Consider the following 14,610-nt stretch of genomic DNA (forward strand, 5'->3'; position numbering starts at 1 on the left):
GGTATGAGGAAATAAGGCAAAAAGACAAAGGATTACAATTACCGACAGCAGGGAAAAACCTGTTTATAGATCTTATGGAAAAGACAGCCCGAGAATTAAATGTCACCTCGTGCTGGATATGTGGGGGGTCTCAAATGACTGAATACGTTGGACGAACCCCTTGTCAGTTAGCGTTGAGGGCAAATTCGTCAAGTACCTCTATTCCTCCCACTTGGTGGCCAGGTCCACCTAATGGATATTGGTCTCGAAACTGTAGCCTGGTGGAAGAAAATAGGGTTCGTGATAGTATGTGCATTTCTGCGTTTACTGTTTGTGCCATGCATGATCCCGTGCTTTATTCAGTTACTACATTCAGCAGTCCAAGGCATGCAAATCTCAGCCATGCCTATCGATCCTGAAATGGCAGCAAAAGGAACGGGGTATAAATAAATGATTTTAGGCAGGTGCTGGCTAACTTTGAAGTCAAAGCACGAATCAATGGGATAAAAAGCAAAAAGGGGAACTGTGAGAAATGCAGCTGTGGTTCGTGCTGAGAAGATGTTTAATGTTTACAGATATAACCAAATGGGGCACGGGCTCTGAACCTGGAAAAGGAAAAGGTGGTGAAGTTCTATGTAAAAAGTTAGGAAACTTGTTTATGAAGTTATATTGATAGAGGGAAATAACATTTTAAAGGGTTAACCAACTACATAGTAAGAGCCTACTAACGAACTAACACTTTAAGCCACAGAATGAATATCTAGTTCAGAACTGTATGTAAGCAATTGTGCTAGGAATCTTTAAAGGGCCAGGAGTAAAATCCCAGCGCGTGGTGCGTGTGCGTGAAGCAGCTCCGGGAGCGCTCGCCCCGGGCTCTGCCGCAGCACACGTTGTGTTCCACGCACAGTCTGATGCCCACGCTCCCGGCTCGGTCCGTCCGTCCCGCTCCCGGCGCCTTGTCCGGCTGAGCAAGGGCTCGGACTGCGGGCGGGCTGAGGGCGGGGCAAGGGGGCGCGCGCGGAGCGGCGGCGAGCTGCGATTGGCCGGCTGCGGGCGGCGCGTGCCGCCGCGAGGCCGCGTCCGGTCGCCGTGGTGCCGGCGGAGCCGTCGCCGCCGTTGGCGTGGGGGCGAGCGGTCGGTGCGAGAGAGAGCGGGAGTGCGGGGCTGGCGGAGCCGGCAGCAGCCCTGCCTGCGGACGCGGACACAGCGCCGTGTGCGGGATCGGCTGCGGGCCCTGCTGCGGACGGGTATGAGCGAGCCGGGCCCCGCCGCCCGCCCTCCCCAGGTAAATTGTCCCTTTAGTGCTAAAAAATGTAATAGTTCTTTTTGCAGTTTCACTTCATAAAAGGGATTTGTGTAATGCTTTCTCATTTCTTAAAAGGCATGGCTAAAAAAAAGAGATTAAATTTGAAATATAGTGTGATATATCACACTGAGGAAGGAAAACCATGAGCCAGCACTGGGCCCTTGTGGCCAGGAAGCCAATGATACCCGGGGTGGGTTAGAAGGGGGTGGTCAGTAGGTCAGAGAGGTTCTCCTGCCCCTCTGCTCTGCCCTGGGGAGACCACACCTGGAATATTGTGTCCAGTGGTGGCCCCTCAGCTCCAGAAGGACAGGGAACTGCTGGAGAGAGTCCAGCGCAGCCACCAAGATGCTGAAGGGAGCGGAGCATCTCCCGTGTGAGGAAAGGCTGAGGGAGCTGGGGCTCTGGAGCTGGAGAAGAGGAGACTGAGGGGTGACCTCATTAATGTTTATAAATATGTAAAGGGTGAGTGTCAGGAGGATGGAGCCAGGCTCTTCTCAGTGACAACCAGTGACAGGACAAGGGGTGACGGGTACAAACTGAGACACAAAAGGTTCCTCTTAAATTTGACAAGAAACTTCTTCATGGTGAGGGTGTCAGAGCCTGGCCCAGGCTGCCCATGCGGGTTGTGGAGTCTCCTTCTCTGCAGACATTCAAACCCGCCTGGACACCTTCCTGTGGAACCTCAGCTGGGTGTTCCTGCTCCTGGATGAGCTTTCCAGGTCCCTTCCAACCCCTGACATTCTGGGATTCTGGGATTCTGTGAAAGGGTTATTAGACATTGGAACAGGCTGCCCATGGCAGCGGTGGGGTCACCATCCCTGGAGGGGTTTAAAAGGGACATAGATGAGGTCCTGAGGGACATGGGGCAGTGCCAGGGGTGGGTTGACGGTTGCACTCGATGGTCCCTTCCAACCAAAATGTTTCTATGATCCTATCTATTTTTTGCATTGTAATAGTGTCTGAATTTCAGGGTTCATGTGATCTTGTCCCGGTACTTTTGCAAGGACGTTAAAAGTAAATGTGTTGCTATCTGCAATTCAAAACTGTTTTTCCGTTGTTTTCTAACAGGCTCGGAACTTCCCCTTTCGGAACCTGTCTCTTTGGAGATGCTGGAGAAGACCAAGGAGGAGGACACCCAGGCAGAAGAGAGACGAGGAAGATGTGGAGTCTCTGCACAGCCTTGAGGAGACTCTGACCAAGCCAACCAAGGAAGAAGTGGAGAGCCCAGAGTGTACTGAGGAGCCTCCAGAGCGCGTTGAGGAGACTCCAGAGCGCATTGAGCAGACTCTAAGCGAGACAAGAGAGGAAGATGTGGAGACTACAAGCAAGGTATCAGACAAAGACGCAGAGACTCCAGAGCGCGTTGAGAACGGTCTAAGCAAGGCAACAGAGGAAGACACAGAGACTGCAGAGTGCACAGAGGAGACTCCAAGCGAGCCAACTGAAGAAGACGTGGAGACTCCACAGAGCCTGGAAGAAAATGTGAGGAACCAACCTGGGGAAGACGTGGAGGTTCCACAGAGCGTTCAAGAGGCAAGTCACTGGTGCACAGACAGTTCTGTGTGACTTAGGGATATTTTAGAGTTAAAAGAGGTAAAAAAAACCCAGAAAAGCAACCCCCAAAAAAACCCCAAACCCCAGCTTCCCCAAACCAGGATTTGGTTGCACTGCACTCAAATCCTTTCTAATTGAGTTGTTGCTGTGCTTAAGGCTATGGTAGTCAGTAAAGCCCTGAAACTTTAATTATTCAAGTGGTATGTATGAAGAAAAAGCATTATGTGGTTGCAGGGGGACCAGTATATGTATTTCTGAAGTTAATTGTTACATCTATTTTCAATTCTCTAGTGCTTTGCTCCTCAACATGTATCAGCATGTTAATACAGCGGCTGTTAGTGGTGGGGTTCAGGAGATCTGGACTCTCTGGTTTAATTCTTACCTCTTTCATTGACTTGTGCAGTAAGTTGTGCACTCAGCTCCTCTCTGCTTTCAGTTAAAAGCCCAAAAAGGCCCAGGTAACTGAAGGCAGCTAAAAAGTGGCAACTGAAGTGAGCGTTGTTGAGGTGTTGTGAGATCCTGGTGCTGGCATGCTGGTGTCTGCAGCCTGCGCTTGTGCAGGGACCATGTTCCTTTCTCTCTGACTTGTTTCTCTTGGCCCTTTTCCTGGCAGAGCACAACTGAGGATGGAGCTGAAGACGCACAAGAAGGAGCTGTTGACTGCGACAGCCTGAGAAGAGCGCAGATCCAGCAGACTGACAGCGAAGGAGCAAGATGGCTCGGGGTAAGTAAAGCTGGCATGGTGGCCAAGCCCCCAGCTGATCAAAGTGTCCTCACTTCATTGCAATCGGTGCAGCTGTGGCAGTTTGAGCCAGAGGGTCAGGAGGTGGGTAGAACTTTCATGTTATGTTGCGATGTTTCTACATTTTCTTCAGGATCCAAGGCAATAATATAAGAACTTGCTTTGGTGTAGTGTCCAGGTTGGTAGTATAGAGACTTTGAGTGGCAGATTTCCCATCTCTGCCTCCTGTTTTTACCGGGAGAAATAGCAGAAAGTATTTTTGACCTCCTGTACATTTTCCAGCTGATGGGAAGAGTTCTTAGTGATGCTGCATTTGTAGAGTGATTTGGAGGCTTTTCAGCTGAAAAGCGTTGGCTGGTAGTGGATGTGTCTGAGAGAAATGCAGCTCTAACTGAAAATTTCATAGAACCCGTGTTGAAAGGAATACAACTGGTTTTGTTCATTTTGAGTGAGTTGGGCTTTATTACCAATTCCTTTAAGTACTGAGAAGCTTGAAACCTTGCTTAGTATCTTCTTGTAGAGGTTGGAGTAAGTGAAGGAACTTAGATCTTTCATGCTGCAAGAAGTCTGACAAACCTTTCTTAAACTTCTGGATGCTAAGAAAGCATCCGGGGTTTTTGAATGGTTGGCCCTGTTATGAGAGAATGGTCAGTTTCAAAGGCAACCAGGAGATTACAGCTTAAGCACTGGAAACACTTGGCTGTTTCAATAAGAAAAATCTTGATTGTCCTCCAGTATTTGATACAGCATTTGGTGTTTGGAGAGCCCAAACCGACAAAATTGTTTAGTAACTAGAGATGGACTATTCCTGTGAAAAGGTGGAATGGAATCTGTGTTTCGTTGTGCAAGCTCTGTCGGGGCTCTGGCTTCTGTCTGAGTTTTGTGCTTTGTCTTTGTTTCCACTTTGTAGGCTGAAGGGGACCAGTTCCCTGCAGGACACACTGTCAGCCCGGACGAGACGTGCAACAGCAGGGCCCTGAAAGCTGGAACTTTGGAAAAGCTGGTGGAGACGCTTCCGACGGCCTTTGCCGATAATGACTTCACATACATCAGCATCTTCCTCTCCACGTACAGGGCCTTTGCCGATAATGACTTCACATACATCAGCATCTTCCTCTCCACGTACAGGGCCTTTGCTTCCACCAGCACAGTCCTGGAACTGCTCCTGGACAGGTGAGAGCCGGGACAGAATGGAAACTGAGCCGTCATTTATTATACACGACAGGGGGATGTTGACAGAAAAGAATCCTGCAAAATTCAGGATTTCAGCGTAAACACACCATGTGTAAATGCACGTTGCCCACATCCCAAATCTCATTAAAGCTTAAGCGCCAGGTGGGGAAAGTGTGCGTGGTCTGACCGCTAAGGAACCAAACTGGGACCGACACAAGAAAACCAATACAGCTTGTCCCTTAAAAAAAGACCAGTGCACGGGGGATATGTGCAAACCCTTCATCTCTGCCGCAGCTTCCCCAGCCACGGTGGAATTGTCCAGCATGAAGCCCTTGTCTTCATGCCAATTGTATATGAATATGCCAATATCTATATGTTTATGCCAATTGTATATGGATTACGCTGTTTGGGTTGCTCAGTAGAGGTTCCTCTAAACAGCCATCTCATTTTTTCAGATACGGAAACCTGGAGATCTCGGGCTCTGAAGAACATGGAACCCAGAATTCCCCCGGATCCAGCACAGTGCTCAGGACGTAAGTTTGGTTTTGCAGCGCCCAGCGAGCCCCAGTCAGGGTTCGGTGCTGGAGCGGGACGTGGGCAGCAGAGCTGTTGTTTCATTTGACAATTCACAGCCCTGTTTGCTTCAAGGAGCTTGTGTAAAGGCCAAGTATCAGCTGTCTCATAACACATCCAATAATACAACGCAGAGAAAATATGAATGACTGCGCTGGTTTCTCAAGGTGTAATTGAAGAAGCAGCCTTTAGTTTCCTATGAAGTATTATCTTAATAATATTTCTTGCCTAAAAAGAACAAATTAAATTCTGTGCTCACAGAAGTGTCCATACTGCCCTCACGTGGGGGATGAATGTCTCAGTGTTCCTGTTGTTATATTAGGTACAGATCCATGCGATTGCATCAATACCTGCTGCATACAACCCATGTGTTCTCTCTGAATTTGCTCACAGTGCGATGGCATCGATTTTACAAGCCTGGCTCGACCAATGTGCCGACGATTTCCGAGAGCCGCCCGAGTACGTGTGTCTGCAGAAGGTGCTGAGTTATCTGAAGAAGAACATGCCCGGCTCTGACCCGGAGAAGAGGGCGCAGAACCTCCTGGAGCAGTTCCAGAAAGAAGAATGGGAGAATGATGGTAAAGTACCTTTCTCTGCTGTCTGTGTGTTCTCCCAGCGTCAAGCCTGACACATCCCCTTATCCAGAGCACAAAGCTTCCTGTGCCGTGAGCCGAAAAGTCGTAAGAGCTCACGTGGTATGTGAATGAGTACTGGAATCAACTTCCAGCCTTAGTAGGCAGACTGAGTTCTACTACATGCATTTTTCTCACGTTACCTGCGTGTTTCTCAGACCCCGTTGGCTCTGGAGCGCATAACGGTAGGACTGGTGTGCAGAAAAGGCCCAGGTTTAGACTTAGTGCTGCGGCAGCCAAGGCTGCCGATCAATTCTGTACAGCCCTGCAGCCCTGAATCCAGCTCTGGTTTAGTGCCGAGTCCAGCCCAGGGCGTCCGGGGGCCTGTCCTGAAGCTGCTGGAGCCACGATTGGTTTCGTATATTTTGCATTACTTTCTCTCCTCATCAGTAGTACTAGCAAAGCACGTTTTAACTTTCCAACTGGTCTCTCTCCCTTCTCCTCCTCTTCCCTTGAAACGTGGACATAAGAGCATTCTCAGCGTAATATTTTGGGGGTATAACTGCAGTCTTGTCTCTTTGCAGTTCAGCTGTTTTTCAGAGTATAGAATGCGTAAATGCTGACAAGCAGATTATCAAAGTTCTGCAGTGTTAATAAGGAGTTGTTGTGGGGGGGTTGGTGGGTTTGTTCTTTCCAAAGAATGGTTAGTGAATGGGTTAAGGCACTTCTCAGCTAAGAGACCCTGAACAGCTCAGTTCTCCCTATTTCTTTTTCTTCTACCTTCTCTTTGCCCATTTAATCTTCTGGACCTTCTCTATCTCCCTAAAATATGCAGCACGGTGAGGCCGTTACCCCAGGCAGGTCCCTTTGCATGTTCTGTTCTTCTATGTAGTGATTTTCCAAATACCTGCTTTGATTACTTGTTTTCTGTATAAATTCACTGACTCGTGTTTTCCCCGCTGGCCAGACGCGTTCCACAGCCTTTCTCCCTGCACCCCGGACGAGGAAGAGGAACTGGAGATCAGCGGCCCAGAAGAATTCTCGCTGTCCCAAGAAGACCTGGTGGCAGAACAGCTGACATACATGGATGCGGTATGTAGATCATAGGTATTACTTGAAATGCTCGGGGAAAGAGTTCTGGGCTTCTCATTGTTTGTTTGTTTGTTTTTTAACTTATATCGGTGTAAGTCTGTTGTTCCAGAACCGCTCTGTTGCTGGGACACAGAGCGCAGCTCTGCTTGGTTATCCAGACTTGCTTCATTGATTGGGCTTTTCCTTCAGTTCTTCTGAAGGTGTTTGTCTTTTTGTTATACAGTGTGGATGTAGACTGTGTGGCCTCTTTTGCAAAGTTTAGCATTTGACCCCTCAGAAATAGCGTATTTTGACTGTATCTTAGGCTACCTCACCTGAAGATGTAGAAGTACTTTGTAACTGTAGAGCTCCGATTTGGCTTATTTGTATCAATCTCTTTCAAAAGTATCATGATATAGAAATCTTTCCCCCTGGTAATGTAAGTGATAGAAAGGTGTCTTTTATTTTTCCAGGACAGTTTAGCTGACACTTCTTTTAGGGCGTCAGGCCTAAAGAGTTATACCAAAGTGTATATTTTAAACTGGAGAGAAAACCAATATTTCCCTTTTAATACCATACTGGATTCAGCTGCAGTTTGTACTGTAACCGTGCATTTCTTGCTGTGGGCAGTAGCGCTCCAGGCTGAGTTGGACACCTCTGTTTCCCTCTAGACACTCTTCCAGAACGTTGTGCCCCACCACTGCCTGGGCTGCATCTGGTCCCGAAGGGACAAGAAAGAGAACAAACAGCTGGCACAGAGCATCAGAGCCACCATCTCGCAGTTCAACGCCGTCACCAACTGCGTGCTCAGCACCATCCTGGAGAGCAAAGAATTAAAGACACAGCCAAGAGCGAAGATCTTGGAGAAGTGGATCCGTATCGGACGTGTAAAGCGTTTATTCGCGACTGTTTAACGTTCCTTGTGCGGGTGCCGTGGAGCTGGGAGGGGACAGGGGGGTTGTAGCGGGGAGTGATATTTTTGATGCTCAGTATTTGTAGAGCTGCCCGCTTAGCAGGGAGAATGTGCAGCAAGCAGGACACGGGGCAGACAGAAGAGCACTGACTATTGGTGATGCTGACGTTTAACGCTCCTGTGTTTCTAACCGCTCCTTTCAGAGCAATGTAGGATCCTGAACAACTTTTCGTCTCTGAAGGCCATCGTTTCCGCCTTGCAGTCCACCTCGGTTTATCGCCGGAAGAAGACCCGGGCCTGCGTTCCAAAGTAAGGCTGTGCAGTGTGTCACTGGATGTGTTTTGGTGCTTTTATCTGTTCTGTGCCCAACTGTTAACGATTCTTGAGAAAAAAATTGTCCCCTGATCTGATTCAGAGTGCTTACAAACAACTTAAATCATTGAATCTTTTCCTGTACAGGGACACAATGCTGATGTTCGAAGAGCTTTGCGAAATCTTCTCCGACTGTGACAACTTTGCGACGAGCAGGGAGCTGCTGCTGAAGGTGGGAATGAGCTTGAGTTGCCAGGTTGTGATCTCACCCAAAGCCGAGCTCAGCCCTGTTCCTGACCAATGAGCTCCCGTATGCGGTGCTTTGGGGAAGACGGGTCTGTAAATCCCGGCTTTTCTGCTGGGGCGAGAGGTGCCGCACAGCGAGATTTGACGCAGAGGAGTTACGAATGAGCACTTTGGCTTATATACCGCTCTGTGCAGACATGAACCGCTGGCTGAGATACCAAGGATGATGTCGTGAAAGCATCATTTACAAGAGCGCTGTTTGGTGAAGCAGACTAGTTGTGTTTTGTTTGCTTCCACAGGAGTATTCTAATTAGTATAATTATTACTTCTCAGTCAATTAATCCACCATTGCTCTGACTGTTTGCAGGGAGTCACACAAGGCACGGTACCTTACCTGGGTACCTTCCTCACTGACCTCGTCATGCTGGACACAGCCCTTCAGGACTATCTCGAGGTAATTTGGGGCAATTTTTGGAATCCTAAATCTCCTCCCTCCCTTGCAGACACTGTGTCTGCTCCTGCATCTTCCACTGGGTGCTAGTGCAGTTCTTAAAAAGAGAGGAATGTATTTAACAAATAGACTCAGGTACACGAGTGCTGTGGCTTATCCTAGAGCTGGAAACGGGTCTTTGTAGAGGCCTTTGGTCAGGGCAGCTCTGGCCCGTCCCTTGGTGTCGCTACTTCATCCTGTTCATCCTGTTTGTGATTAACTCCAGCCGAGCCTGTGCTCTTCTCCTCTGATCCCTTCTCTGTCCTTCCAACAGGGCGGCCTGATCAGTTTTGAGAAGCGGCGAAGGGTAAGTGGAACGGTGACTGTTCTGTGATCGTTAGTGCCTGACGCTCTCTGCTAGAGCGTTCTCTTGGCGAGGCCTGTTGTCTTTGCTGGGCGTATCCAACAGCCGCTCACGTTACTCAGAGGGTGAGGAAGGAACAGTCCCCGGCACGCTGTGAACCTCTGCCGGGCTGTGCGGGGCGGCGCGGGAAGAGAAATTCCTTTTAGATGCGGGCAGCAGGGGAAGAGGAGCCGCAGGGCACTCGCTGCCGCGGGAGTTACGTCTGGGGCACGTTCCCCCCGTTTGGTGTTCACGGGAACACGTTACACGAGCGTGTTCTGTGTGCTGGGAGCGCATCAGACCTGCTGGCGTGAGACCTTTGCTGGCCACAAGATGCAGTCTGTGACCATCTTCCTTGTGCTGCAGTAAATAGTTGTGGGTCAAAGGTGCAGAGAGCGAAGCGGGTACCTGGGACCGAGAAATCAAGGCTGAGCGTTGCCTTCCAGCCTGAGCCTTGTTGCTCAGAGATCAGTAGGAGCGAAGGTGCCGGGGTTTCCTCTGTCCGAGGGCAGTTTGTCCTGGATCTGTTGCTGCGTGTGTTTAGTGTATTAACGAGACTGGCTTGATTTTTCTAATTAGAATTCCTATTTTATTATTTGTTTTCTTAGGAGTTTGAAGTAATGGCACAAATGAAGCTGTTGCAGTCCTCATGTAACAGCTATTGCGTGACAGGAGATGAGAAATTCGTGCAGTGGTTTAGGAGGCAGCGGCATTGAAGTGATGAGGAGAGGTAGGGTCTCAGCCCAGCTGGCGAAGCAGCTTTTCTTCCCCCGCAGGCAGGTTCAGGTTCTCTCAGCCTTGAGCTCTGCGCTGCCAGGAGCTGCTCCCGGAGAGTGGAAATACACACGCACAGAGCTGCGCTCCTCCTCGTGGGGATGAACCCTCTGGGACGTGGGAGTGACGCAGGGCTTCTCAGATATGGCCACTTTGAGATATTTAACTAACGGTATTGCCTGTTCTGCAGTTTCCGTCTGTCACGTGAAATCGAAGGAGCAGCTCCTGACCAGAGCACCGCAGCGGGCAGAGCTCAGAAGAGCGTGGTGAAGAGATTCAGCCTGTGAGTACAACGGGGAGGGGGTTTGGTGTGTGAATATGAACTGGAATAAATCAAACACCAGCTGACAAACCTGGCTGGGGATCCAGAGCACTGCAGTGCTGCGAGGAGACACCGCCAGCTAGAAATACGTATTGCTGTTGTCTCTTTCTATTGGTGTAAGTAGCCAGGAGGGTTATCGACTAAAGACTTCAGAAATAACTCTAAGGTGTCAAACAAAGGAACGATTTTAGTGCTGGATTATAAATTCAATTCAAATTTGCAGCAGCAAAACAGAGCAAATAAGGATAGAGTCTAATTTGCTATACACACACAAACAATAGGCCACTCGAGATAGGAAAACACAACAGCAGGTCAGATTGTTGAAGCAAGTGACAGCTGTGCTCAGCCCAGCTCTGTTGTGCTTTCTTTTCTCCCCTAGGCCGTTCCTGGGCTTGGGGGTGAGCGCCCTCAGCACCCCCGTCAACGCGCAGCCCAAACCTGCTCCAGGTGGGAGCTCTGGGGACAGCACCGTCACCATCGTCCCTCCCACCGACACTGCTGAGGAGCCTCAGCACAAGGTAGGGCCCGGGCCCTGTGTTCAGCACAAACAGCCTGTGCGAGGCTGCTGACGCTGCCGGCGGCCCCAGGCGCTTGCCCAAGCCTGTGGATCTTGACTGGAGCGTTGCTGGCAGTGGAATGGAGGGACCTGAGCTCTGGGAAAGGCGATTTTGGGGGGAGGGCTCATGTACATCAGCCCAGCCTAATTCTGGGGCAGGCAGAGCAGCTGAGCAAGTGAGAAGCAGGTGAGGTCAGAGCTCACCAGCCCTGTGGTTTGACCTGCCAGGAACTGCCCAGACCAAGCCTGGGCTGGGCTGGGTTCCGTTCCCAGGGAGCTTTGTCCTGCAGACTCTGCTCTCTTGACCTAAGCTGCCTTAACTGGGTTGCCGAAGCCCTTGTTAAGGCTGTTGTGCTGAAGAGTGTCATCTTTAGCTTTTGGATCTTTGAAATTCAATGGTAATGAATGTGTTTGATCTCGTCTCCCCCCTTGCTGCCATCTGATGACAAGTGCTCCAAGAAGTGCCCCGGCCCCGTGACTCCCGTTCCATCAAAAGAAGTGCCGCCAGTCCTGCCAGTCTACAACCAGCAGAGCGGAGAGAGCTGCGTCATCCGCACCAGCGTAGAAGAGGACAGAAGCGGCAACATCTACAGGAGCATCCTGGTGAGCGGTGGGAACAGCAAAGCGCTGTTACTGTGGGTGGTGTTTTCACCCCAGGTGACTTGAATGGTGCTTTTAGTTTCGGAAACACCTATTCCCCGATCAGACCTCCTTGACAGGGAACGTGACCGATGTTACAAATCAAAACATGCGGAGCAGGGGATGAATGAGAGGTTTGCAAAGAGCATCTCTCAAGGTTTCTGGCTTTGAAATTGAAGCTTGTATTTGATCAACAATGCCAAGGGAAGCACTCTGAGCAAGTGCCGGCTTTGCTGCCCCTGCTCTTCTGCCAGCGCCGGCTGTTGTGTGTCCAGCTCAGCACTGGGGTGTGTGAGCTGTGACACAAGGTGCCCCTTCCCCAGCAAACCCAGCTCCAAGGCCCAGAATCTTTGCAGGACATCGCAGAAAGTGTTTAGCAGGGGAGACTGTGGATTAATGGATGTCTGCAAACAGCAGCTGGGGCAGCTCTTGCTGCGGATTCGATGGCTGCTGAGAACAAGGTCTCACCTCTCCGAGCGGTTGCTCAGGAGAGCAGAGGCTGTGATTTCCTGCTGCGTTTCTAGAGCAGTATTCTATTTAATCTTTATTTAATATTTAATACTTATATAATAAATATGCAAACGTTTTCCCACCAATTCTTGTCTGGAGTTAGTAGATTTTAATGTTTGATCTTTAGATCATGTTTGAGCTTTGTATAATATTTAATGTATCTATAATAAATAGATGAACTTTTTAACACTATTTTGTGTCTGGAGCGAATGTATTTAAATATTTGATCTCGTGTAACATTCCATCTCTCTATAACCTTTAATGTTTCTATGATAAATACGTCAACTCTTCCCGCTCATCAGTGTCTCGTTCATCTCTTTTCCTCTCTGAGACTGCACCGCGGTCTGAGAGTTTCCACCTTTTCCCCGTTGTCTCCATCACGGCATTTGTTGCTCCTGGCAAAAAGACGACCCCGAATTTAAGCTGCCTCTTGCGTTCTGGTTGTACTTCAACTGCCCGGGGAGCCAGCACACTGTTGTCAGGTTGTCAGGTTCTGGTGACAGCCTTAGAACCGGTGACGTGCACCAACCCTGCCTGTGCCCTTGGTGTGAGCAGCTCCACTTGCTCCTCACCCTGGGGAAACTGCTCCTGGCTCCGGGTCTGTCACCCTCGCTGCGGGGTCTGCACCAGCCGGGGCTCCGGGGGCTTCGCTCTCGTGCTCCACAGCAGAGGACAAACCCCACGCTCACAGGAGAACACAATAACTCATGGAGCAGCTGAGCTTCACAGCAAAGGGGAAAAATAGCAGAAAAAGAGCAGAACAGCGGAGAAGGGTTTGCACTGGCTCCTGCCTTCCCAAAACACAGTCAGTGCTGAGCAGGGAAAGCCCGGACAGCACCAGCCCAGGAGCTGAAAGCACAAGTGCGGTCACCTGCTGAAGTGAAGGGTGTTTGGGGTTGCACTGGGAAGCAGTTTTAGTCCTTCTGGGTGAGCAGCCTGGGTGGTGCTCACCGCATTGGGAAGAAGAAACCCAAAAGAACAAACAAGTAGAATTTCTGGTAGATATGGGGGCAACACTAATGAAAACCTGAAAAGAAGAAACTCCAACCCCATGATGGGAGGGACCTTTTCTTGTTTGGTTAACTACAGAAACAGCTGTTGGGAGGGCAGGGAAAGGATGGACACGCGTCTCTCGAGTTAGAGGAGCCCTGATGGAAGAAAGAACCTGGAAAGTATCTCAAGAACCAGGGGAACTGAAATTGAAGTTGACACGGGATTGGTGATGTAACTACTATTAGTGTTATTGATGTGAATGCCCAGTATAAATGAAAATGAGAATGGCTTAATAGCTAAATGTGTTGAACCGAGTTGTATATGTAATTCTCATTTTATATTTGATGTTTAGGTTGTAAATGGACTGTGGTATAAGCATATCCACAAAGGGAACTTACCGACAGGATTGTGTAAGAAATGTCTAAGAACAGAAGATAAGGAAACCGGGGCTCGGTTGAGGATTCCAGTTGCCGCTGGAAGAATAGAAAAAGAATAGCGGAGAATGGTGGGAGGTATTTACTGAAGGGGTGAATGGGAATTTAGAGCCCACCAGTGATGAGGAGAACAGAGTGCAGACAGAGAAACCACATTCCGTGTTGCTCCTGTTGTTCCTGGGAAGTGAAGGCCAAGAGCTGGGAAACGATAAAAAGTCGCCACGCTAACGGTAAAAACAGGAAAGGCGGGGACACGGCCCTTGCTGCCGAGAAGATGACGAACTCGGCTGCGGCTGCAGCCTGGTCGGCCAGAGAGGCAGAGGGTGCAGAACCCTGGACCTGATCCCCTTGCTGGCAGTGGTGACTTATTGTTCCCAACTTAGCCTGGCCAATCCCTGTACCAAGTGCTACGAGCGTGTGAGAATAGGGAGACTAACCCAATATGTTCTACATTATCACGCTCCTATTAATTCTGGATGTTATGATAGAAAAAAATTGGAGAAGTGTGAAATCCAAGGGCAGGAATGATGGGTAGCAACTAACCTAGAGAAAGGTGGACTCGCTGTAGGCTCTGCCTCCTGCCCTAGGGGAGAACAGAGGATCTGTTTTACACAAGGTGGTGAGTGGGGCTATTCAGATGGAGGGGGAGTGCAAGATCAGTAGAAGGAGGAGTTAGTTAAGAGTGCCACTCAGGAATTAAAAGGAAAGCAAGAGCAACAGAAATTGGTACAGAACAGCAGTGATTGGTATGAGGAAATAAGGCAAAAAGACAAAGGATTACAATTACCGACAGCAGGGAAAAACCTGTTTATAGATCTTATGGAAAAGACAGCCCGAGAATTAAATGTCACCTCGTGCTGGATATGTGGGGGGTCTCAAATGACTGAATACGTTGGACGAACCCCTTGTCAGTTAGCGTTGAGGGCAAATTCGTCAAGTACCTCTATTCCTCCCACTTGGTGGCCAGGTCCACCTAATGGATATTGGTCTCGAAACTGTAGCCTGGTGGAAGAAAATAGGGTTCGTGATAGTATGTGCATTTCTGCGTTTACTGTTTGTGCCATGCATGATCCCGTGCTTTATTCAGTTACTACATTCAGCAGTCCAA

General features: G+C 49.4%; 1 protein-coding gene across 1 annotated transcript; it reads left to right on the forward strand.

The window, feature by feature from the left end:
• Positions 1 to 1,068: 1,068 nt before the first annotated feature.
• Positions 1,069 to 12,152, forward strand: LOC136115812 (ral guanine nucleotide dissociation stimulator-like 1). The gene is made up of 15 exons (XM_065862040.2): positions 1,069 to 1,264; positions 2,354 to 2,818; positions 3,453 to 3,563; positions 4,492 to 4,754; positions 5,210 to 5,287; positions 5,721 to 5,905; positions 6,867 to 6,991; positions 7,642 to 7,857; positions 8,089 to 8,192; positions 8,343 to 8,427; positions 8,809 to 8,895; positions 9,206 to 9,238; positions 10,239 to 10,331; positions 10,750 to 10,888; positions 11,377 to 12,152. The coding sequence occupies exons 1-13, from the start codon at positions 1,229 to 1,231 to the stop codon at positions 10,254 to 10,256; spliced, it is 1,806 nt and encodes a 601-aa protein (XP_065718112.2). The 5' UTR covers positions 1,069 to 1,228; the 3' UTR covers positions 10,257 to 10,331; positions 10,750 to 10,888; positions 11,377 to 12,152.
• The last annotated feature ends 2,458 nt before the right edge of the window (positions 12,153 to 14,610 follow it).

The sequence above is a fragment of the Patagioenas fasciata genome, chromosome 33 (genome assembly GCF_037038585.1).
Source record: "Patagioenas fasciata isolate bPatFas1 chromosome 33, bPatFas1.hap1, whole genome shotgun sequence".
Classification (NCBI taxonomy): Eukaryota; Metazoa; Chordata; class Aves; order Columbiformes; family Columbidae; genus Patagioenas; species Patagioenas fasciata.

Excerpts from the sequence above, each read along its gene's own strand:
- LOC136115812 (XM_065862040.2), top strand. The coding sequence starts at position 1,229 with ATGAGCGAGCCGGGCCCCGCCGCCCGCCCTCCCCAG. Across the intron at positions 5,288-5,720 it reads TCCAGCACAGTGCTCAGGAC|TGCGATGGCATCGATTTTAC; the intron begins GTAAGTTTGGTT and ends ATTTGCTCACAG. Across the intron at positions 8,896-9,205 it reads CCCTTCAGGACTATCTCGAG|GGCGGCCTGATCAGTTTTGA; the intron begins GTAATTTGGGGC and ends TCCTTCCAACAG.